At 38.6% G+C, this 25,034-nt stretch overlaps 1 protein-coding gene across 2 annotated transcripts; it reads left to right on the top strand.

Annotated features, from left to right (window-relative positions):
- The first annotated feature begins 3,941 nt into the window (after nucleotides 1-3,941).
- Nucleotides 3,942-24,768, top strand: LOC146469741 (uncharacterized). 2 transcript variants are annotated; one of them, XM_085122880.1, is made up of 19 exons: nucleotides 3,942-4,147; nucleotides 6,605-6,993; nucleotides 7,639-8,017; nucleotides 8,625-8,876; nucleotides 10,164-10,424; nucleotides 11,247-11,540; nucleotides 12,730-13,041; nucleotides 13,435-13,476; nucleotides 14,545-14,676; nucleotides 15,286-15,349; nucleotides 15,926-16,086; nucleotides 17,371-17,484; nucleotides 17,938-18,128; nucleotides 19,131-19,253; nucleotides 21,817-21,890; nucleotides 22,608-22,648; nucleotides 23,250-23,346; nucleotides 24,083-24,185; nucleotides 24,540-24,768. In XM_085122880.1, exons 1-19 carry the CDS (start codon nucleotides 4,081-4,083, stop codon nucleotides 24,603-24,605), a joined length of 3,162 nt encoding a protein of 1,053 aa, XP_084979006.1. In that variant the 5' UTR covers nucleotides 3,942-4,080; the 3' UTR covers nucleotides 24,606-24,768. The 2 variants fall into 2 exon arrangements, with proteins under 2 accessions (XP_084979006.1, XP_084979007.1); XM_085122881.1 differs by lacking the exon at nucleotides 8,625-8,876.
- Nucleotides 24,769-25,034: the final 266 nt, after the last annotated feature.

Below are 25,034 nucleotides of genomic sequence, written 5' to 3'. Positions count from 1 at the left end.
CCGACGGACCAACAACCAGAGTGATTTACTAGTTAGCGCCAAACTACGTAATCCCACACAAAACAACCTACTTCATGGATCTTTTCGATGTGGAGACAACTGTTTAACTTGCAACTACATAACAGACGGACGTACTAGCTACACATTACATTCTACCGGCGAAACTAGACAAATTACTCATCATATAGACTGTAACTCTAAAAACGTTATTTACATGGTACACTGCAATCGCTGCCACAAACAATACATAGGAGAAACAAAACGACGACTTAAAAACCGTTTTAACGAACACCGTAGACCAGTCGACAAGCAAACAAACAGTTCCAAACCCACCACAGTTTCAGAACATTTTCTTTCTAATGACCATAACGCTTCTGACATGCTACTAATTCCTCTCGAACTCATCAAATCTAATCGTGACAGTGTACGCAAAGCTAGAGAAGCATACCTCATCGACAAAGGTCAAACTATTTAACCCTTAGGTCTTAATAGGAGAGATGAGACATAAACATTTTTCCCGTCTTTCATCTTCCTAAGTTATGTAATTAACTCATTGTTACGTATTTTGTTTTCGTCTACCACGTTGTAACATTAGCTTATACCTATTTACCAGTTGTATTTTCAAATTTCCAATTGTAACGTTTTTGTTTATGTAACTTTAGCCTTTTTTCAGGTATCTATTGTAACTGTTTAAAATTGTAACGTATCTTGCCACAGGGTCAGTCTCAAACATACCCTAAAGAAGAAAGGCCGTGCCTTTCGAAATATTGGAAAATATACTTCCCTGACCGTGAAATCAGCCTTGCTCTTTTTTTAGATTATTAACTTTACAATTTTTTTGCTGATTAGATCCTTCACTACAGGATCCGGTACTTTTATTTTGTCACGGTGGTCCTTGCAAACACAGTTTATCACTGGTTTTTATAGAAATAGAGCACTGTATACCGTAGGAGAGTAGAGGACAATTTATTGTATAGTACTTTTACACAATGTTACGTATATTATACCGTTAAGTTACAAGTTGGCACTTTGTTTATAGTATTGATCACTTTGAAAGAGTGTTGATTGTCCTTGCATGAAGTGTTTTTGTATCATACGCCATTAAAATTGACATTAGACCACGCCCAGTGTGTATTTTTAGTGATCCTGTATTAAGCGGCCACCTGTATTAAGCGGCCAGTTACTCAAGTCCCGAGGGTGGCCGTTATATACAGGTTTGACTGTATTAAGTTAAGTTTTTACACTAAGAGCATCTTGGCCAGTGTGTTCTAAGCACGATGCAGCGGTGAGATTGGGACTACAAAATAGAACTAACAAAGAAACGATACCGTAATAACAAACGTATAGCTTTACTGAGTAAAAGTACAAGTCAAAATGTTCAGTCCGAGTAGCTTAAAATAAATCCCTTTTGTTTCCCTTTTTGTTCGGTTTTTTTTTTTTTCGTGCAACATCAGCGTTCCCCACCCCCGCCTAGCTAAAGCTACCCCAGTAATTGGCCCATGCCTAAGGCATTCACCGCTATAAGCCCCCACCCCCCCCCCCCCCCCTTCTAGCACCCCACCTCTCCTCCCCGATATATAAGCTACCTAAGTTATTCGACCGTGCCCAAAACACGTTACTAAGTTGTATTGTAACTGGTATTTTACGATATTTCGCTACAAACACCAACCTACTGAATTCGCTATCAAATCATAAGGGCAGATAACACTAATTTGATGCTGTATTTGAACTTATTTGGGCTCTTATCGGTATGCGTGACAATCTCATATCAGGAGCGTCACGCATTGTGACGGTTGATCGAACAGTTTTTTTCGCTCTTAACGAAGTTAGTTTTCGTTTCTGAAAACGACTCGTCACATGGACCATTGCTGGAGCACACGCTGCAGTAAGTCAGCCTTTTTAAGTATGAAGCAGAAGTTTAGATTTATAATTTCAATCAAAACCTGAGTTTTCGGCTTTAATAAGTGATTAGTCGCTTGACAATATGCTAATGACTCACATTTCAGTCAAACTACTCAGATTTCGATGGCGTCTTATGAAGCCCTCGCTAAATAACCCAAACCAATTTTTGTATTCTGTGGAAGAAGGTTATGTTATCACTCTATAGCCCTAAAATGAACCATACTGGAGAGTGGCCACATATCGAAAAGTCAGTTTATAATTTTAAGGTGAAACTCGCTTTGTTACGGCTCTTGTCAAATCTTCATCAAAGAATGTGTTTTTTCGCAGTAAGAGGTATGATCTAGAACCGAAAAACAGGGTGATATAAAGGGCCAAATACTTCTTCTTTTACGTTCAGTTTCCATTTTCTGATGATATAGCTTTTATTTCTTACGCGAGGGAATTTACGTCCATGCTAATTTTTGCTATTTTTACCCAGCGAGAGTGAGAAATCGATTTCCTCGAATAATTCGAAAATTCGGCCGTATTTTGAGAAATAAACCCCGAAACCTTTGAAACCACATAAATACCTCGCCACAAATTGAAAATGAAGGTGGGTTTAATTTTTGACCGTGGCCACGATTTTATGATTTTGCTTGATATTTCTGTGCACTCGCTCTTAAGACATGTGGCTGCTCGGCAAATTACGGAAAGTGACTTGTTGCTGATTTTGGTCTTCTCCTTTCTCCAGCTCTTGTTTTGGCTTGTGTGTTATGTTGAGTAGATTCTCCCTTCCAACTGCGCCACTCCTTAATTACTAGCCAGATTGCATGACACACTAAATTTGTCATTTTCAAATACTCCATATTCATATTTTTACACTACCAATAAAAAACAGTTGTAGACGTTTTCAATGTTTTCCTCGGGAAAAAGATGCATAGCAAACAGGTGACTATACAAGCACATAGCTGCTTTGCTAGATCAACGTTTCAAGAGCCGAGAGAGAACATGATGATCCTCCGAGACCGAAAGGAAGCTAGTCAGGAGGAAGCGACTTTTATGCATGAAAGTTTACAACAAGAAAGGGATAGCCCTCCCGTTGTTGTTGTAAACTTTCGCCCGTAAAAAAATCTCTTCCTCTTGACTAGCTGCCCCATGGCCCCCTAGGATAGAGAGCGAAGGGAGGAGAATTGAAACGACATGCTTCTTAAAATTGTAATTAGTCCTTTAAGATGGTCGTCTTTGGGGGGGCTTGGGGCGAAGGTAGTCATTGAAATATAAACAAGCAAAATATTGTCATCAAATTTATTTACATGCACGTCTGTAGAGAATAAGGCCGTAAACCTATATAACAATATATAGTAAATGGTGAATGGTGTCAGAGGGGACCGTCCCAAACCAAGAGACTTCTGTAAGAACTCCTTCTAGGTTTCTAAATAACAAAGACGTTAGAAAAATCAGGTCGAAAATTCGCTTTAATATCAACAGGAATCCCAAATGTCCTTTAAAAATGCAGACGTTTATCTTAGTGCCTTCGACTGGTCAACGTGAGCAACATAGTCAACGCTTTTTGCGTTCGCGAGTTCAGAAATCTTTTTGGAACTAGCTAGATAAGAGAATGCCCTACGAGGCTTAGTATTAATCAAGTATTTTTTGAAGAGCAGTTTTCAGATTCTATGAATAAAGTTGGTTAATATCCAAACGACCCCGCTAAACATCGTTAAGCAAACGAAACTTTATCAGCAGCTTGCCATCGCGTGAGCCGTAATTGAGACTGCTTGACCGTATAAACTGTGTATTATACAAGGAGAGCATATCGCAGTGTCTATTTAATATAATTTCGCGATCGATCGTTGACAATCACATCGCAAAAAAAAAAAAAAAATGCTCTTGTTGACTCCCTGTGATAAAAGTTGCTGTCGTTTTGTGATACCATGAAGTTGAATTATTCATGCCCGTTTACCGATTCAGGTATCAATTGTTCATACCAGAATTAGTTTCAAAACATTTCTCACGTCCGGTTTCTTTCCACTTACTCTCGAAGCTTTCGTGGAACTGACGCGGAAATCGAAAGTAACGTATCGTTTTCAATATTAGTCATACATTTAAAACGATCGCCTTTCTTGGAATTTATCCCCTTGTTTCGCTTTTGCGAGGTTCAATATTATTTGTGTCTATCGAACACGAGGGGAGACAACAATGAGAGTTGGTTATCGCGGATTATTGGGGTTGCTGGTGCTAATCATTGGAAAAGAACTTTTAAGAGGTAGGTCGCCTAATCTAAAATTCAACTCTAACAACTCTTTATTTTGAACTCGGCAAAAACTACACTCGTCGATCGTCAAGTCGTAGACACGTTTTAACTCCGGTTTGGCGCTCGTCGTAAGGTTTTTCTGGTTGCAAGAATAATTAATTATCGACGAGACGACATCAACATAACTGTTCCGGCATCGTTCCACGCCATTCCCTTGAGATCAGCATTGTGTAAAGAATAAGTTGACCAGAAGAAAGTAAGAGATAACCTAAGTTAAGTTGATTCTTATAACAATAACACTAACTGAAATCAAACGGATATTCACAAGAATAGTTATATATTCAGTTTCATCTATGACTCTCTGTAATAATGAAATCATTGAAACGAGGTTTGGCCGAGTTTACTCTGCAAATAGGTGACTTTCTTGTACAGAATCATATGAAGGGGACAAATGTGAATGGTCTGTTCAGTGAAGCACCCAAAGAATCATCTACAATTAAGTTAACTACCGTTCCTGCATGAGTTTCGGTTTAATACAATGAAACAACCAGTTTTTGATCCGACATACGGATTAAGAAATTCCTTGTAAGGTTGTTAAAAATACTTCTTAATTATAGTATGTTACAATGACAAAAGAATAAATGCAAGATTGAAGTGATAACTAAATCAGTGTTTGTCTTTGTTTCCTGTCTTTCCGAGAAAACCACGCGTTTAACCGTTGTTCAGTCAGGCATGGAAACTGAATCATTAGTTAAATATCGCATATATAATAATCTATTAATAGAGGATTAAACAAATATGGAAATAGAAATGTCCCAGCATTGAAGCAAAACTCAGTGCAGTTGTGTAGGTACAATTTAAACTGTCGTGAGGCATCCGCTTTCTCCAGTTTCTAAGGGGAGAGGTGTCGATGATTTTGTATCGTTATATATACCTTACCCATCATGCATCCACGCAACGCGGAATTTGATAACTTCAAAGTCGTCAATTAAAATTGCTGGGTTTTAGTCTGAAGCGTGGGTGCCTTCTATCCGGGATTCCATTAGCAAGCAACTACGAGTAAATTGATTCTGAGTTATGGAGATTGGAGTAAAGCTTCTTGACAAGTGCAGTGTCCAAGACCAGACCATCCAGGACCGGTTCTCAGAAAGATCGTTTTCAGTAAGCGACTGTTCTTTTATTTTGAGTTTGTTTGTCTGTTTCTTTTTCTTATTTTTTTCCCTTTCCTTTTCTACGCAATAAGCAAACAAACAAAGAAATAAAAAGCAGAAACAACAATTGCTTATACAATTGGTGTTGTTTGTGCATTTTAACCCTTAACGGCGAAATATTTGCTTCTGCAACATGAAAACATCGCAGAGGCAGGAAGTAAGCTGACGAGGTGCGTCAAGTCACGTTGCTAAAAATATCCTACACAAAAGATTTAATGCATCCTTTCTTTGGAAAATTAGAATATAATGTTTCATCGAATAAGATGTTCCTCGAAATCAGTTGAATAACGTGACAGTCTAAATATTGCGTTCTCTCCTCTGATCTAAAAATGGTAAGTGACTATCAATTTTACGCCATTGCAACAATAATATTCTTAGAAAACCTCAGTACAGTTGTAGGTCAATAACAAAGGTTTCGGGGAAATATGTGGTTTTTTTTTCGGTACTAGCTACAAAGCACATATCTAGTTCGCATAACGTTCTTTAATAGGGCTGTATGTTTTATTCTTGATCAAACAGTTAAATCTAAATGGAGTACATAAATGTGTGTCCAGTAGGTTCTTTATTCCCTCTTGATAGAATGAACGTTTAACCATTCGGGTTTAGTGGCAAGATGGACTCGCTATGACCACTACTAGTTGTGTCATCAAACAAGTTAAGTTTGAATATGCGAATTTAAGCGAATTATTTATACTCGTAATCTTCGACCATAAAAAGGTTTTTTCTCGAATATGCAGGAAATGTGTTCAAATCCTCCATAAAATTTTAAAAACAAAATCACATTTAAATCCTCTGGAGCACCTTTGAATGTCGTGGAAGAAGCTTCAATGATGTTTATACGGCAAGGCTCCGCACGGAAGCACAACACCTAACCCTTTCACATTTCATTGTTGATCGAAATGGTACACCCTTAGTACAAAACTGTACTCTTTTCTTATACCTCAAAAATAACTCAATGCGCCATTTTCGGCGGAATTTTTGCTTTTTGTTTTGATTCATAGGTTTAATTACCGCCCTGTGATTACCAGCCTATTTTCGCGATTCTTTAAAACACGATGGGTTTAACCAACCCCCCCCCCCCTCCCCCCTCGCATATTACAACTTCCTGTCTGTACAACTTATTCTATGGAGCATGTCCTCGCGTCAAATTTCTTTTTTTTTTTTTTTGATACGCTCATACTTAAATGGTCATAAATCACGAATGAAATGTAAACTCCTCCAGCTAACTACCAACTATGTTATTTATTACATGTTACAGCGCATGCCCAAGTGTCCATCACGCCCAGAGTGCCAAGCGAGAAGGGAAAAGAAGGCTCATCCGTAACTTTCAAATGGGATTTTCGTCTTCCAGCCGGTGAAAGTTTGAGAGAAATTGTGTTTGGTCTTTGGGAAAAAGGCTACACAAGTTCTTACTTTATTACAGTCAGCCAACCTAATGGAACATGGCAAGCAAATCAAAATCCTGAGCTGAGTAAAAAGCACCCAGGCTTTGTTGGCCGAGTACATTGGGTTGGAGACATTTCCTTATCATTCGTGGCTTTTCGCTTGGATAACATAAGACTCTCCGATAACAAAACTTACGGGTGCCAACTCGGTGTAGGAGGATTTGGACAAACTATAGATTCAAAGATAATTTTAATCGTCGAGGTGAGAGTGATATTTATGTCATGATTAGGATAGCTGGCATTGATTCCTGGGTTGTCTGAAGATTTAATTCTGTATATTACACATGATTTCCTATAAGCGGAATTAGGAGAATTGTCTACGTTACGCCGTTGCTTGCTAATTGTCAGTGTTCCAGTGTCCTGCTTATTTTCCAGGGATGTGGGTAAGGCGCGCGCTCTAATTGGTTGATTGGCAAACTAGCATCAACCGTTACAGGAGTATTCACCATTATCAGGACATGCTCAAGATAATTTATGCGGAATAAATTCAGCGGGGTTTTTCTTTTCCCTTTGGGGGTGCATGGAATTCGGGGGGGGGGGGAGGGGGGAATGCCTCGTCTCGGTAGGTAGGGTAACCTTTGCACGTGGTGATTCGAAATTTCTACATTCTTTGAAAACAAATTTTCGTCTTCCTTAGCCCTTTCCCTGGATAAAAAGGTAGTACCTTAGACTCCTGGATACTACATCTCTAAGATAGAATCAATATGGTTGCTTTCAAGGCTTTTTTTTCTGAGATAGAATATCGGACGAATTCTCGCTTTTCCTGAGCATACAATGCACTCATGCCAGTTGAGTATTCCTATAGTAAAAGTGGAAAACGATTTAATGAATACCTTCTAATTCACAGAGCACCACTACGAGATTAGATGGGTCAGTATTTGTCCACTATCCGTCACCTAGGATATCAGCCATAGTTGGTGAGGTGACTGAATTCCACTGGGAATATCACCTCAGTGACACTGATAGCAAAGACGTGAAATACGTGCAATTCGCTCGAAGGACTACTCCCACGTCCAAGCCACTGTTACTCTGGAAGGCTCAGAACAACGTAAATACAATTAGCCCAGAGTACGCTAAGCGCCTTGTTGTGTCAGTCAGAAACTGGAGAAGTTACAAATTCAAACTTAGCAACGTTACTCGTCAAGATAAAGGTGTATACGAACTTAAGGTTGTGTTTGCGAAAGCAGAGCGAGGACTGCAGAGACAAGTCTTGGTTGAAGTGCATGGTAAGGTTGTAACATATTTTCAGTTCTGGTTTTTATTTTTACGGTCAACTAACGTTTCTTAAAAGATATCAAGCATTGTTATTAACCGAAAAGTCACCAATAGATCTCAATAAACCACCAAAGGTGAGTGACTCATGAATTCAAGTGAATGCCGGCAAGGAAGATACAAATCGATTGATCTTCATTGAAGCAGTCATCAAATCGTCTTCTGCCTGTCTTTGCAAAATGAAATAAACAAGATAGCGCGATATTTCTTCGTTGTAAATATGATTATTCCATTCAAGTTATTCCACTGACGCTTGCTGAATATATGTGGAATGATTATAGCCAACGAAGCGCGCAGATATTTATCGCCTCATGTGCTACATACGCTTGCTTGTAGAATAAACGTAATTACTTCATGGTAGAATATCTCGGGACTGGATATAACCAGCCCATTTTTCCATTCCTACTGACTGAGCTTTTCAATTTTCTTATATGGAATTTTAAATGTTTGTTTTGCCATCATCATCATATGTGGAGGCTAGCTGGATAGGTAATAGTATTCACCTTAATCAAAGCATGTACCTCTTTAATTTTTGTTTTGGTACCGTTCTTCATTTCATTGAGCGCCCAAGAATTGTCAGTTTTAAAGGTCCTTACAAAGAAGAAGAACAACTTTTTCTCGGTTGTAATCATGTTGGAGGAACGCCAGCTACAAATATAAAATGGCTTAAAAATGGAAGACTTATTCCACACCAAACAGGAAGTTTTTATCACATCAACAAGTTGTCCGCATCCGATTCTGGAGCTTATGCATGCTGTGCTTACTATTCACACGGCAATGTCAGTAGCCCAGGGGTGCACGTGCGAGTGCAATGTAAGTACTTGTTTGGCTAACTTAACTTCATTCCTCGCGAAGCGAGGTTAATAAATTTGTCGGGCCGAAGGCCGCGCTCGGGAGCTAAGCCGTGCTAATTCGAGCCGAACATATATTTATATGTTTATATATTTCCGTGAAGGTGTCCGTGCTGTTGCCTGGCAACAGTGCGCAAACAAAGTATGAATGATGTCAGACTGTCTGGCGTCGTCTGAAAAAAGTTTGCATACATCGGAAAAAATATGCGTGCATGATCAAATTTCAACTGCAATGTTCATCAATATTCACTGGATGCAGAACTATCTCTCCAGAATATTTTCCCTTTCTTTTAGAAATCTTTTTTTTTTGAAAGATTGCATTGAAGAAATTTAACAAATCGAATGTGGTTTGGCGTTGTCTGTACTCTTATCGACAACGATATTCGTCATCACAGTGGTCAAAATGTTGTGGACTCACGAGGTGCAGCCGAGTGAGTCTACAACAAATTTTGACCACTGTGATGACGAATATCGTTGTCCATAAGAGTACAGACAACGCTAAACCACATTCGATTTGTTTTTTACCACAATATCAAAGCCAAAGAAAATTTTTACAATAACTGTCAAAATTTCCGCGCGCTGATTGACGCGAGCAGCGTTGTCTAGACTCTTATCGACAACAGAAACTTAACCAATCAGATTGGAAGATTAGAAACAGTTGTGGTAAAATACACGTTTGTGGCCGCGGTAAAATAATTTTCCGTGGGAAATAAATTCATCGAACACGACAGCGCTGCACGCCCGTTGTACATTACGTCGCGTCAGAAATAGATTTTCAACCGCAAACTAGCCTGTGGAACTACGAAAAGACCATGCTCATAAAAAAAAATCCTATGCCCCTTTTAATCTCCTCATTTGATGCTACAGTACGAGTAAAGAGGGTTTTCCACCCAGCCCCAGCTTCGCGAGGTTTTGCGAGTCACGTATTTCTAGTTATATATGTGTTTGCGTCAGATGTCAAAGTTGTCCTGATCATGACTTTTTATTCACTGAAGGAGACGCATTGTTGTCGTTAAATTATAAAAAGGTTCCACGTGTAAGGAAAGCACCAACCGCGATCATGATTACGTATAGAATAATGAATGATTCACCACCACTACAGTGAGATCTTGCAAAATGTATCTCTGTAAATTGGGAAAACGAGCAAAAACCACCCGTGCCTTCCGTTGTAATAAGCCAGGCCTGAATATCAGCTAAACAATCATTTCTTCTGTTTTGTTTTTGTCTTGAATCTACTTTACCTATGCAGACTCTCCTAGGATATTGTCTCCCAGGGATACGACGGCTGTTTCATCGTGGAAAGGTAACCCAACCAAACTCAATTGCTCGGCAGTTGGGGATCCGCCTGCTCGGTGGTCATGGTCGCGAGCCAATGGAAAGTTAGAAAAATTTGTCAACGACAGTGTTTTGACGATAACGCCCTCAGTGGATTCTGATTTCACAAACTACACTTGTACAGCTCGTAATGAAATTGGCGAAGACAGCAGAGTATTTATACTGACACCTCTAAGTAAGTAAACCTATTTATCATAATGCATTTAGAGTCTACCAAATAAATGAAAAACTGTAGATAAGTAGCTAGGATCAGACAGCCGATGACCAAAAGTCTTAAATGTGGATGGAAATCGTAGTTAAGAAAGGGATTATCCGGCAAAATTGCTTTGAATCCGTCAAGTTTTAAGTTCACAAGTAACGTTCGATTCCTTGTGGTATTTTAAGGCATCGCACTGATTGCCTGTTTATTTTTTTTCTATACCTCCCCACCCCTCCCCCTCTCATCTCGCTTCCTAACTCCAAGAACCTTAAAGCTACGACACTAAAATCTGGAGGGTATGTAGTACGTCCACAGCTGTTTGCTCTGAACGATGACGACACATGATGTGACAAATACATCCTCGGTTCTAAACAGCGGCAAAGAAAAAAAAAATGAAAAACAAAACAAATTTGGAGAGTCCTGGATGTCAAAAGTTTGCTGTCATGGAAACGGCAAGTTGCGTAACTCTCGTATCACTTTTCCCAGAGAAACTTCAGGAGAAGTCACAAAGTTTGGTGGAGTTTTCTAAAGCAGTTGTGAATGTTCAAAAGTAGTGTCGGTCCTTTGCTCCCCCTCCCCCTCCCCCTCCCCCCCCCCCCCCCCACTTAGGCTGATAAAGTTAAGCCTTGATTACATTACTAATCAATTTAGTACTAAGTTTACTTCATTAGACCTACACCGTGGGTTAGTATTCTGTGATGTCTCACCTGCGTTATATGGTCATTTTACTGGCACCATCTCAACAAAAACTCTAATCAAGTATTCTATTTCCCGTTGTTGCTTTTTGTTTTGTTACAGGCCCGCCAAGCCCACCAGAAATCACAAATATTGATATGAATTACAATGCTCTCAAAGTTACGTGGAAAGCGCCATCCTCTAAGCAAGATACACCAATCACAGGGCGCGTGTTACGAATAAGGAGGAAACTGGAAAAATCAAAGAAGTGGAATGAAATTGCATTTCAAGCAAAAAGTAATTATCTCATCTTGAGAAATCTCACTCAGGGAACCCTTTATAGTTTGAGGTTGTACACAACTAACAAAGCTGGACGAAGCAATGCGTCAGAGGAAGAAGTGAAAACGCTTAAAAAGGGTGAGTAGTAATGTCCAGAGATGGATAATGTCGTGCTTAATGGTTGGCTGTAAAAAGAAGAGAATAACACAATTAGCGGCTTACTATTCTCTATCGGGTGATAAATGGTTAGTGGGCAAGTTCCCAGACCACAAATCACAAACACAGCAGGCGGCAGTGTGGTTGACTTATAGAATCGATAATCTCAAAAGTTAGAAAATACTCTTAGTAGCCATTACCCTTGTCTCGCCTATCCTATCTAATTCACTTCGCCCTTTTTTCACCTTTCGCAACATAATGCGTTTCTAACTTCAGTTAATTACATAGTTGTTTCTGTAGACTTAATCCGTTTTCGTATCTACCTACCTACCTATTTACTTATCTGTAGTTTTTACTGTGTGTAATTTCCTCTTCTTTTACTGATTATCCTGGCCCGCCTCGATTAGCACTGCTCTCTAAAATATTGTTGTTGTGGTTAGGTTGTTGGTCTCGATGTTAGTGCAGTTGTTTCTCGGTGGCACTGTCGATCGTACTTGGCCGGCCTCGTGTCATTTGGCATTCTTGATTTGCTATGCTCTATTTCACATGTTGGATTCTGTCCCGTTGGCTTCGTTTTCCCTGATAGGCCCTCACGGCCTTGGGAGAGGACGAGTCACCCCATTTAGTCTGAGTGGGCTTGAGTCATGTTTTCCTGGAAGAGATAACTATTATACAGATTTTGAAATAGGCTTCAGCAACTATTTATTATACTAAACTAGACTGAAACTGACACCAAGAGGCCTTATTGTTTTACGAAAGCTCGGTGTCCAATCTATCTATTCGACGAATCTATAGTTTTAGCTGCTCTGAGTTACACCATTCCTTACTTGTTAACTTTTGATGTAATAGATCAAACACGAGGAAGAGTGCTTCCTCCAACTTCTAAACACCGAGAAGTAGGTTGGAAAAACGAGGCGCAGCCGAGTTTTTTTTTAACCAACTTCCAGGAAATAGGGCGAAACACTCTTTCGAGTGTTTGATATAGCTTCTCAATCTATTGATAATTCTTGGAAAAATTCGAAGCAAAATTTCACAAACTTTTATGATAATTAAGATCACATTTTCAAACCTCCTCCACGGTAGTGATTTCCTTTGTTTTGGCTTGATGAATTATTAATGAGTTTGAGAAAGGAGAATGACAATTTATTGGAAACCTTTACTTTTCTTAAAGTTATAGGACGGCCAGGAATACCTAGACTTCATTTTACAAACGTCGGCATTAACTACACAAATTACGAGATCACATGGGATTTTCCAATTGATGTTGGTGGAGCGAAAGTAATATATTTTACCGTGTGGTACCGCGAAGTAGCTTCAAACAACAGCTCCCAAGGCGAATGGCTTATGGTTAAGTCAACAGAACCAAGGCTTTATTTAAATCTTGCCTGCTGTTTAACTTACGAAATTATGGTAACAGCGTGGAATAAATATGGTCCTAGCTTTAAGGATCCGGATAACGCCGCAAGAATTACAGTTTTGAGAGGTACAGTTTATTATAAGCATGCTTTGTTAGAGCACTACAGTTACGGATCTTGGACAATTTGAATAAATGATGTTCTTGTAGTATTTCAATAAATTTCTGCGGCCGTGACCAAGACACCTATTATTTGAGTCATTTGGACAATGTAGTTTTACATGTCTTTTTTTATCAGTATATATGCCATTCGTTTTAAAAACATTTGATCAAAACAAAAATGTTCTTAAGTGACTCTCAGCCTGGGTAATGTTCTTACTATGTTCTTAAATTTTAGTTAACCTCAGCCTCTACGTTCTTATAAAAAGGTTGTATTCTTCTCATTCCTATCATGCATATGATTACGCTATTTTTTTTCCAGATGACCTATTAAAAACTCAACCAGTTTGATCTGTCTCATAGATATTCCAAACAATACCACATTGATTGGCCCAGATGTAGAGGGTAAGTGTGCTTCTCCTCTTTTTTAAAAAACGTATCACTTGTCAAAAGTAACGAGAACAACTGTATAATCAGGTTTAAATAAGATTCCTAACTCATCTTGTAGTCTTTGTTTCAACACGTTGCATGTTTTGTAAGATAACAAGTACATCGCCCAATCTTTTTTAAAAGCGCGAGCTTGCATTAATAAGGAGAGTAGGGGTGGCGAAGTCAGGTGTTAGCTTTCGCTTTCCACCAATGTGGTCCAAGTTTCATTTATGGGTTGAGTTTGTTGTTGGTTCTTGTCCTTGCTCTGACAGCTTTTTCTCCGGGTACCTCGATTTTTTCTTCTCCTTAAAAAACATGACTTATTTCATTTATAAATTATAAGTTAATTGGTGGACGCACGCCAGTGCATTCATAAAGTTATCGCGTGCATGATGACACTACTTGGGCATGGTTTCCACCAGCGATATAACGACCACAACGGTAATCATAAGCGTCGCTTATATCTGATTTGAAACACTGCCAAACAATAATCACAAGGACCCCTATGATTGGCATAATCAAAAGAAAAACACCGATCTATTCTTATGATTACGATTATGTTTGCGATTAAATTCACATCACTCTTAACGTATTCACTCTAAATCACAAGAACCTCATGTTTATCATGATGATCACACGATTGATGATGATATCCCGAACTTTATACTATCGCCGGGTTTTTCTGGTACTTTACCCTAAGGTATCGTGTCTCGCTTCCTTCTTTATCAACGACACACTGACTACAAATCCCAACTGACAAACATTCAGCCAGAATTTGATCAGAGGTGACATTTTAAGATAAGAACTGCGTTTTCTCTACTCATTTATTCAGGGTGCTCTTTGCAGTTCCAATTTACAATTTACATGAGAAGAACTGTCGTTGGTCAACATTCTTCAAATCTCAAGTTATGAACTTCATAAACTTCATTTATCTCATGGAAGTTGAATTCTTTCTGTCATTAATTGTGCGTCAACGCCGGTTTTTTTTTTAATTATTAAATAACTCTTTTCGCTCTTCTTCTTTTTATCTGTATTCTTAATTAGAAAGCGGTAAACAAGAAAACTCAGACATGAAAGCAATTGTAAAGTATCTACCTTATGCTGGCTTCCTGGTAATACCTGCATTGATGTACATCTTGAAGAAGTCAAGGATCTTCAAGAGGGCGCCATTTTATCGTATGTATTTCTTTCTAGAATTATATAGCATAATATAGAAGAATGGAAAAAACGTAGGGAGAATAAAAGAAGAATGCAGACGAAAAAAGATAGAAAGAAAGAAAGAAAGAAAGAAAGAAAGAAAGAAAGAAAGAAAGAAAGAAAGAAAGAAAGAAAGAAAGAAAGAAAGAAAGAAAGAAAGAAAGAAAGAAAGAAAGAAAGAAAGGATACTAAAAGCACATTGTTTATGGCAGTAAATGAACAAACAATCAAATGAGTGAAGGGAAGAACGAACGAACACACGTAAGAACGTACGGAAGAATGAATAAACGAATGAAAGAAAGAACGAACGAATGAAAGCCAGGGACAATGAACAAACCAACGAAAAGACGAACGAAAGAAAGAAAGAACTAACGAAAGGAAGGAGAGAGGGAGGGAAGGAGGGAGGGAAGGGAGGCAGGCACGCAGGCAGGCAGGCAGAGATAATGGATAGATGGTTTGATAATGTCAGTACTCTCCCAGCTAATGTTGTTCATAGGTAATTTATGAGCTTCCTTTTTGGTGCGATTATATCTTCACTGAATAAGGTTTGCTCTCAGTTATTACGTGCTGTATGAAATCTTTTAATAGGGGTCAAAATTAACGACACGGAAGAGCCTGCAGATGGAATGGAGGAAATGGAAGAATTTCAAACGTAAGTACTAGTAAGATTAGTAGCAACCTGTAACAGCTATGCTCAGCTATGCTCGACTTTCAGTCGAAAATATGCCTGTTCTATATTCAAGTTACTTCAAGTTACTGCAGATCGAAGAATATCTATATAAGTATATATACTCAGTGCATCTTTTACATACATTTTTGTCTGTAGAATGTATGTTCTGGATGATGAAGGTTTGGTTACAATAATTATACTAGTAGCATTTTAGGGGATCAAACGCATCAAATCGATTTAAACGAATGAATGACTTTTAACAGTTGTGAAATCAATGTAATTTACTATGCTTAGCTAGCAATTAAGCGTAAGGAAAAAACGTTTCCAGGTCTACGGTCCCAAGTTCATGATTTGCCTTCATCACTATAATGATCGCTTTGTAACATTTCGTGTTTTAGGTTCCCTTCTGGAAGTATGTAAGCCGATTTTTATTGTCTCTGTCTTTCAGCCTGTCTCTGTGTGTGTGTGGCTCTCTCTTGTGCTAGAGCATTGTTGTCTTTCCCCCTGATGAAGCGATTGTCAATTTTGCTCTATACTTTTTTTTTTTCATTTTTGTAGCCCGCCTGTTCCCCATATTCCGTCGTGGGAGTTTCCGCGATGCAAATTGGCAATAGAAAGAGTAATCGGTAAGGGTGCATTTGGAGTGGTGTCTAAGGCTTACGCACGAGATCTGCCTGACAAACCGGAATGGACTACTGTGGCTGTTAAGAGTCTGGAAGGTAACACATTGCTTTGTTTAAGTTATCCCCGGATTAAAAAAAAAAAAAAATGCAGAGAAGAAATCGTGATCGCGGAAGTGTCCCTGAGTAGACCCAGTTCCTTCATGGTCTGCTTAGTTTTAGACTAGTTACAACCACGAGATAAGTCAATATCTAATTGATCATAATATTAGTGATTTTTAGAATCAACCCAGGTCACGCGTGAACGATATTTTTGAAATTTGAACGGAGTTTTAAAATTGACATGTCAGTTTTGAAAATCGCCAACGAGATTTCAGAGTTCCCGTATAAATTGCCCTAGCTTATTGACGGTATAAAGCTATTAATTTTTCTTTATGTTGCAAAATTGAATATTTCAAGAATAACAATTGTTTCCGAAGTATTTTTAATTTTTTTTTTTTTTTTTCAGATAATGCGTCTTTTTCGGAACGATTTCCAGAGAAATGTCCAACATTCCATTCACACGTCGGACATTACAAAGAGAAATTCGAAATGTTCATTTCATTCTTGGAAATACTGTTCACGCGTGACCTGGATTGACTGCAATGTTAGATAAAACTTTCTACCATTCCACTAGTGGCCGAAAATTACAACACAGTTGAATAATTTTTGGCGATCAATTAACTGAGTCAGGAAATTCTACACTACAACCCCCCCCCCCCCCTCCCCACTCCCCCCACCGCCACGCTATTTTGTCTTAATGTCAAAGTCCTCAATGCAAACGCTCGGTTCACAGGCTAACCCTAACGTTAACGGACTTCTTTTGGTCTTCTCGGATGGGTGGCCCCCCTATGATCATAGGAGAGTGTTACGGCTACGGCAATAAAACTTCGATTAAGTTAATAGTGAATCGAGGAATTAACTCTGCAGTGAAAGTTGAAGTTCTGATGTGAACTATTAATTTCGAACTGAACGTTAGCGATAGTTTTCAGTAGTAACCACACGAGGCAAAAAAAAAAATTCTTACATCTCAGTAGGAATCGAACCCTCGATCTTCGGATTGGATCAACCGTTGCTCTACCACTGACCCAAGAGGCCAGACGGTAGCAAGTCGTGAGTGCGAAACACGGTCATCATTAGTGTTATTAGTGCCGCGCGGTACAACATTCATTTTAGCGATCACATTCTCATTGCCAAGAATTCCCATCTTATTAATCACGACCTGCTCCCAGCTCTCGGTATAGGCAGGGTTGAGAGGGTCTAGTTTGACGTCTTGATAATACCATAAGGCAATTATTTTTCTCCACTTATTCTTTCTTATATGTAACATTATTTGATAAACAGACGGTGCATCTGAAGGTGAAAGAAGAGATCTGCTTTCCGAACTCAAGCTACTTAAGAAACTAAAGCCCCATCCACACGTCATAAGACTGTTGGGCTGCATTACCACAGAGGAAGGCAAGTCATTATTTCCACATCGAATGGTCCGTGTGAAGTTTGTTTTTCGTTTGACCCTTGTAAACAAAACGCACGTCAACCACATCATTTAACCATCGATCCAAGCCGACGAAAATTGCCCCCTATATCTGAGAAGAGCAGGCTTGGTGAAAGGTGTGACCTGCAATTTTTTAACGGTCTCCACCGAATAAGAAAATCTACTTGTAGGTTGTTTAATGTAGACAGGAAAAGGCAACTATGTAAATAATCGTTGTTATTTCTTATTCATTGGGTCAAATTGAGAAAGCTTGTATAAAAAATAATCACTCTACAATTTTTGCATCGTTAAAAAGTGCAGACGTTCGAACGCAAAAGCAGAAACTGGTGTTATTTCTTTTTTGCTACCTTAGATAGGTGTTGTTCCACGTCTCACAGTCTTACATGATCTTTTTGAATCACTTGCTGATTGTACAGACGGCCCTTTTGTGATTATCGAGTATGTGCCGTTTGGAGATCTGCTTGGATATCTCAGGAGAAGCCGAGGAGTGAGCGACTGTTATTACGATGATCCTGACATTAAACCAACAACGAGCCTGACATCAGAGCAAATGTTAAAGTTTGCCTGGCAGATTTCTGATGGCATGCGGTATATCTCCTCAAAGAAGGTACTTGTTGCCTTCAGGTCTGCTTTAATTTTACCTTTTTCCAATATTAAAGAAGTTACACAAGGAAGGTTACTGATGATGGAAATCGCATCTTGATATCAATTGTGGCGCCCTGGGTACTTGATTTCGGTTCCTTTTTTTCATCGGAGCCAGGTGGGAGTTGTAAACGGATTGAAATAAATGTTCTTACCAAGTTAGGTAGCGTCTTATAGAGCAACGTATGGTACATTAAAAAATTGACGCAATTTGAAAGCTGCGGTTGAAGAGGAGTATCACAATCCGATCAGGAACGAAGGCTGTATGTACACAAATAAGTTTTTCTTTTGGCCTTATGTACTTGTCCCAACGTAAGCGGTGAGGGATTATCACATGTATTTGCGCATGAAAACAAGCGGATTAATACTTGATATACATGCAACTTCCTTCACAAATGACTAGGTCGTAACGGGATAATTTTTCCTTCGTTAATTTTTTCTCCGTCACAAGTCAAAAACGTGCATTTCTTTTTACGCACGTGATCTGAATCAAATTTAACTTGCTTCCTGTAAAATTGACGAGAAAAGGTGCTGCTTTGTTTTTGGTATTTCTGACATTGACTTTATTTATATATATTTCTATCATTTCGAACTTGATAATGGCGTTATGACGACTCCGAAACGTTGTTCGTTTTTATCGTTTGTTTTCACTTGTCTAAGTTTCGTTCCCCAATTTTTTTCTTTGACAAGTTTTCATATTCGACAAATGATTACCGGATCTTGTCAATCAAAAGCTTGGCACATTTTTGCGTTCACATGAGAAAGTAAAAGTTATCACAAGATTTGACACCACATTAAAATATGAAACTGACGGGTTTTTTGTAACTAGCCTTAGTCATAGGGGGCACGGGGCTAGTCCTAATGCCTGTTTAGTAGAGCGTGTTGCGAACTCTCCTACTTGACATTAAACTAAAATTACAGGCACCTTTTGAAGTTAAATATACCTGTTTTATTCTCTGACTTAAAGATTGTTCACAGAGACCTGGCAGCTAGGAATGTATTGGTTGGTGAAAACCACAGATGTAAGATTACCGACTTTGGGATGGCTCGCGATGTCAACATCGAACAAATTTATGTCCCGCGAAATGAGGTACGTTCTTGTTCCTCGGCATAATACACTTTTAAATTGAAGACACCCTGTTTTTTAAATCTGTTGGAGATGACACAAAATACAATTTGGAATGTTGCTTTTGTTTGATGAATTTCGTGCCAGTTTGTTTACCAGTTACCAGTCGGTTTGAAAAGAAAGTTATAATTCTTGCAGTTGGCGATCCGATCGGTTTATAGGTTTCTTAGTCCTCATAACACAATATTGTGGTCAACTATTAATTACGGTTACATTATCTACTTTTTTTTGGGTCTGGTATCCAAGGCCATATTCTTCCTAGTATGTAAAGGAAATACTTGAGTCATTAACATTTTTTTGTAATTCCGGTTTAAAATATTCATAAACTGTTCTTGCGCTTGCTTCTTACAAGAAAAGTATGAAAAAGAAAACGCTAAAAAATAGCGACACCATAAACAGTTAAAAAGAGTTAAAATAACCTGTTATAATTGGACACAATCTGCAACTTTCATGAAGCACTTTTCCCCAAACCCGGAAGACGTCCTTGCGCATTTCGTGACTTCTGCTTTTTACCCACTACTTCGCATGTCTTTGTAGTTAGAAAGTTGCCGTGACAAGGAAATTGTAAGTTTTTTGTGTAAATTCCGAAATGGTTTCATGACTTTGGAGCAAGAACGGTAGACTAAAGGAAAATATTAAATACTGTCCTTGAGTAGCTTGAATAGCAGTTCAATTGAAATTTGAATTTTCGCTCTCCTGAACTGACCATTTGACTTTTTTATGTCGTGGGCATGTCGCGATTTCCGCTTTTGACAAACTATTTTGCATATATCTTTGTACATTAGAAAGTTGCTATGTCAAATAAATCAAAATAACATCAAATGCTCCATTGAGCAGCGATGTCAGTTAAGAGGTCTATTAAGTGCCAGTAGTCACCTGGCAAAGTTGATAATAGCTTTCAGTTTCGAAGGGGTTTTTACCTTTTGTTATTTTCGGTTTCGGGTTTGTTTATCAGTCTTCCCGGAAATGCCAATCAAATGATCGAAGAATATATTAAATCTTATAGCGTGTCGAAAGCGTTTCTTATAAGCTTACATAACTTTTTATCGCCGGAAGAACTCGGAACATTCTGGGAAACCCGAGAAAGTGCATGAACAACAATTCCAACGTTACGTCACTCTTGATCGCATAAGGGGACTTTTTAACTCCAGAGTAAAGTAGACTATTTGCTTCGTTTGCCGACTTCGACTCGAATCATACCGCTTTGACTATGCAAACAAAAACTGCTTCCTTTTATTACAATAGTAGCAAAACAAAAAAGGTTTGTGGAACAACCTTCAACTGTCACAGTTTCAAAGCCACAAAATGGAAGCCAGACAAACGCGAAAGGCAATAGGCCTTATCGCGGTTTTCGACGCCATTTTGACAAGTAGGCAAACAGGCTTGAAATAACAATGTTTGTATGGAAATCCGACGTCAAATAATTTTCATAAAACATCGCTTCTGGAAAGTTCGTGAATTGGAAACTTTCGGCACTAGGAAAAGGATTTTAAGAAAAAAAATTGGAGGGATGTAGCTGTGCCAGAAAGCGTCCAGTCGTGTTTTGAACTTTGCATACATTTGTCTGTATACCGAACCAGCCGTGAACTGCTACTAGAAATAGTTCGCGGGAAAAAATACAGGGAAATGTATGGAAAGTTCAAAACACGACTGGACGCTTTCTGGCACAGCTACATCCCTCCGATTTTTTTCTTAAAATCCTTTTCCTAGTATCAAAAGTTTCCAAAACATGAATTTTTCAGAAGCGATGTTTTATGAAAATTATCTGACATCGGATTTCCAAACAAACACTGTTATTTCAAGCCTGACTCGTCAAAATGGCGTCGAAAGGCGAAAGGCATATATTATAAAGGATCACTGATTATACGGATTCTAAGCCGGTATGTACGAGGAGTCCAAGGGATACAATTTAATACGCACCGGTAAGGCAATGTTGCTCAAAATTATTGCCTCCGAATCTCACGACCCACTCAAAACTCCAAACAAAAGCTTATGCTGTTTTCAGAGACGTTTAGCAGAATGGAACAGCCTTCTGGCGGGAATAACTTCTACGCAGTCAGGTGACGCTATAGAAAACGACCTAACACTGGTCTTCTGGGGCTGGGAGGGGGCGGTTGGGGAGGGGGGTGGTTAAAGGAGAGGACTGGATCCCACCCACATTTAAACTTCGGAGAGTTTCCAAATAGTGACGATAAGACCTGAAGTGTAAATAACAGGTCGAAATGTGTTCAGCTGGGAGATAAGACAGGAAGATTTCCGAACGGTTGCTATCTTGAATGCTTACGATATCTTCGGCCTGCTTAGTGATTTCCTGGAACTGTGCAGAGTCACCAAAATTGATCAAAACCAACCGCAAAACACTACGATGATCTAAATTTGAAGAAAAAAGAAACAGAAAATTCTAATTTAAGAAAAACCTGACTATCATGAATACTGTTTTCTGCAGTTGTAATTTTTTTTTTTATTAATATTAGCTATAGCCTGTGATTATCGTCCAATCAACTCTTATTTGTTTACACCTCAACAGGGTCGAATCCCAGTAAAGTGGACGGCAATTGAAGCAATGACTGGTGCGATGAAGTACTCAACCCAAAGCGATGTGTATGTTAATGCTTTCACCTGTGCTACAACTTCTGTACTTTAATTTTTGCCTACGAGAGCAAAACAACAAATCAATTGTCTTGATAGCTCATTTGTCAGAGCAATGCACCGTATCGCGGAGGTTTCCGCCCGAAAATGGTGCTTTTTTGCACTCTCCTGGTTTGCAAAAGGGAAGTGAAATTTCAAAATTTATATTTAGTATTTCAAAAAGGCCTAAAACAGTGTACATGTGTGAATCCAAAGGGTGTCAATTAAATCCAGGTATTAGCAAGGGTGGCAAAAATAAAGCTGACAGACAGAAAGGGAAGCATTAGCGCATCTTTTAGGTATAACGAAGACGTATTAGGGGGACAATGTTTGCTTATCATGATCTTTGTGTATTAACCTTGAACTAAATGGGTTGACTACTGCCAAAGAATCACTCTGGGCCGATGCCGACAAGTGACCAGCAACTTACAACGCACCGAGGTGGCTATAATCATCTCAGATCTGACAATCGCGAATGGAGTGATTGTTTTATTCAAAACAATCGAGTAATATTGCTAGATCTTGGTGACCTTGCTTTAAAAGAACAAGGAGAAAATTTAATGCTCGCTATTTCTTGGGCGCGGTGTAACAGCTCATATACCATGACCACTAAGCCGAACATATCCCTGGAATTACAATATGCAACGATCCAGTTTTTAATAATTGGCATTATCCTTTCGTTATTTTCAGGTGGAGTTTTGGAGTGGTTCTATATGAAATTTGCACAATAGGTAAGTGCAAAAGTAATCGCACAGTCTCTTACGTTAACACTTCAATTTAAACTTTTCTGGTTGTACTTTCTGAAGATTGTAAAGTTTTCTTTCTAATATATGCACTGAAACCACTCAGAATGACTTTTAGGACCATTCAGGAATAAGTAAGAAAAAAATTAAGAACAGTTTGGTATCGTTTTTATCAAAATGCGAAAGAACAGGGTTTTAATTAGTTGTAGCGGCAAAAACGTCATGAATTAATTTACCCAAAATACTCGGAATAGGTTGTTTTAGTTCTGTTATAAATTCGGAAACTACGCAATCCGCCATGAACCTGATCTGTCCCCCGGGATTGTGTATGTATTTTTTCCCTCTTTAATAACTTAGTTTTTAAAATAAATCACTCTCTATTTCTATGTTCCTCTTTCAAATGAAATCTAGGATCACAGGCACCACAGTCATTCCTTTATAAAACAGCAAGGCTGTCTCGGGATGCCAAATACATTTTGCGGAAATCTGGCTTGGAAGTGCGAAGGGCATAGTACCCGTTTAACCGCACCGTGGGTCAGACGAAGCCAGCTTAATGGAGGGCCGTAACCTCTGTCACTTTGTTTTGCAGGAGCGGAGCCTTATCCGGGAATAAGTCCATATAGATTGCCGAATGTTTTGCTAAAAGGATACAGAATACCAAAACCAGAATACGTAAAGGAAGACCTGTATGTTACCACATGATGTACATTCATTTTGTGTTGGTTAAATAGTTTATTTTAACTGCCAACGTTTTTCACCTTTTGGAAAAACCACTGTGGTAAACTGGTGTACGTTGAATTGGTTACGAAATATCACCAGCTAATAATCCGATCAAGTCACTTAATTTGACAAGTTGCATTGTTTATAAATATAATAGTAATTAAGGTAACTGTATTGTTGTTATTATTATTTTCTAACTGGTACAAATTACCATTAGAATACAGGTCTTAATTTTTACCAAATTTTTCAAGCAACTGTTGAGGAATTAGCTGTTCATACTCTTTTAAAAATGGTTACCATAAAAGGGGAGTTTTTACAGGGGAACCGTAGAGAACTAATATTCAAACGAAAGTTAAACGCATATATATTAATCCTCCTAATTAAATTTATGGGCCTTTAGTAAGAAACGAAATCAGTTTCTTTAACTTGATCTTGCCGAGACCACATGTGTAAACGAGTGAGGAACATTTTCATGGAAATTCAACAAAATATACTAGCCACGTTTTGTCTCTCCAACATCACTCTTTTGACATCCAACAGTTCTGTTATCAGAAGATACCTAACTTCCTCACTGGTGTCTTCATTTTGTGTTTTCAATCATATGACGAGGCTGGGGAATGGTTGGAGGATATAAGCCACATGTAAATGAAACTCTAAACTATATATCAATACTGGCTACAAATATGCGACTTTCTCATTCAGGTACACTATCATGAGGGAATGCTGGGAAACCGAACCAGAAGTCAGGCCGTCATTTGAAACAATATGCAACAAAATCAGAGGACTGGAGATTCGAACTAATCAGGTAAAATCACTTGACAATATTATTATTATTATTATTATTATTATTATTATTATTATTATTATTATTATTATTATTATTATTATTATTATTATTATTATTATTATTATTATTATTACTTAAGCTTTCTGCCTTCAAAGGCATGAGAGATTTGTGGTTCTAATGAAAATTCTTCTTATTCTTCCTGCAAATCACCGAATAGCAAACATAACAATAACGTCTGTCATTGATATCCAGCAGAAAACTACAGCCGGTGGTTTGGAATAGTTTCCTAATTGACCTCGCTACTTACATTTATGAAAAAACAAAACAAGTTGCTGACAGTTATTTATTTATTTATTTTGTTTTATTTTTCAGAATTATGTTAACATAAAAGACTGCCTTGTGGCTCATGAAATTGACAATGTTGAGATCAGGTGTTGAAAATCATTCATGTTCTTGCTCTGGACAACTTGCAAGATTTATCCATCACCATGGAAGAGAAAACACAACCCCTCAACGACAGCGGAGAAAGCTGGTACAAAAAGAATAAAACTTATTCTGATGTAGGGCCATTTCGAACGGTGTGCGACAAATGCAGACTGCAGACTTGCAGACTTGCAGACCTGCAGACCTGCAGACCTGCAGACCTGCAGACCTGCAGACCTGCAGACCTGCAGACTTGCAGACCTGCAGACTTGCAGACTCAACATACTGGCCTTTCCCAATTCATTTTAAAATTAACATTGTGTAACCTCCGCCCAGGGGGGATACTCGGGCATAAACGTGACGGGGGGTCCGACGGAGCCTAATATTTTGCACCCAAAAAAATACATGGACCTTATATTGTGCACCCAAAAAAATACAAGACTG

The sequence above is a fragment of the Pavona decussata genome, unplaced genomic scaffold (assembly GCF_977016875.1).
Source record: "Pavona decussata unplaced genomic scaffold, jaPavDecu1.1 SCAFFOLD_119, whole genome shotgun sequence".
In the NCBI taxonomy this organism is placed as follows: domain Eukaryota; kingdom Metazoa; phylum Cnidaria; class Anthozoa; order Scleractinia; family Agariciidae; genus Pavona; species Pavona decussata.
The sequence above is the reverse complement of the archived record's forward strand: the minus strand, read 5'-3'. Positions and strand labels throughout refer to the sequence as shown.

Excerpts from the sequence above, each read along its gene's own strand:
- LOC146469741 (XM_085122880.1), top strand. The coding sequence starts at position 4,081 with ATGAGAGTTGGTTATCGCGGATTATTGGGGTTGCTGGTGCTAATCATT. Across the intron at positions 13,477-14,544 it reads GATTGGCCCAGATGTAGAGG|AAAGCGGTAAACAAGAAAAC; the intron begins GTAAGTGTGCTT and ends ATTCTTAATTAG. Across the intron at positions 14,677-15,285 it reads CAAGAGGGCGCCATTTTATC|GGGTCAAAATTAACGACACG; the intron begins GTATGTATTTCT and ends ATCTTTTAATAG.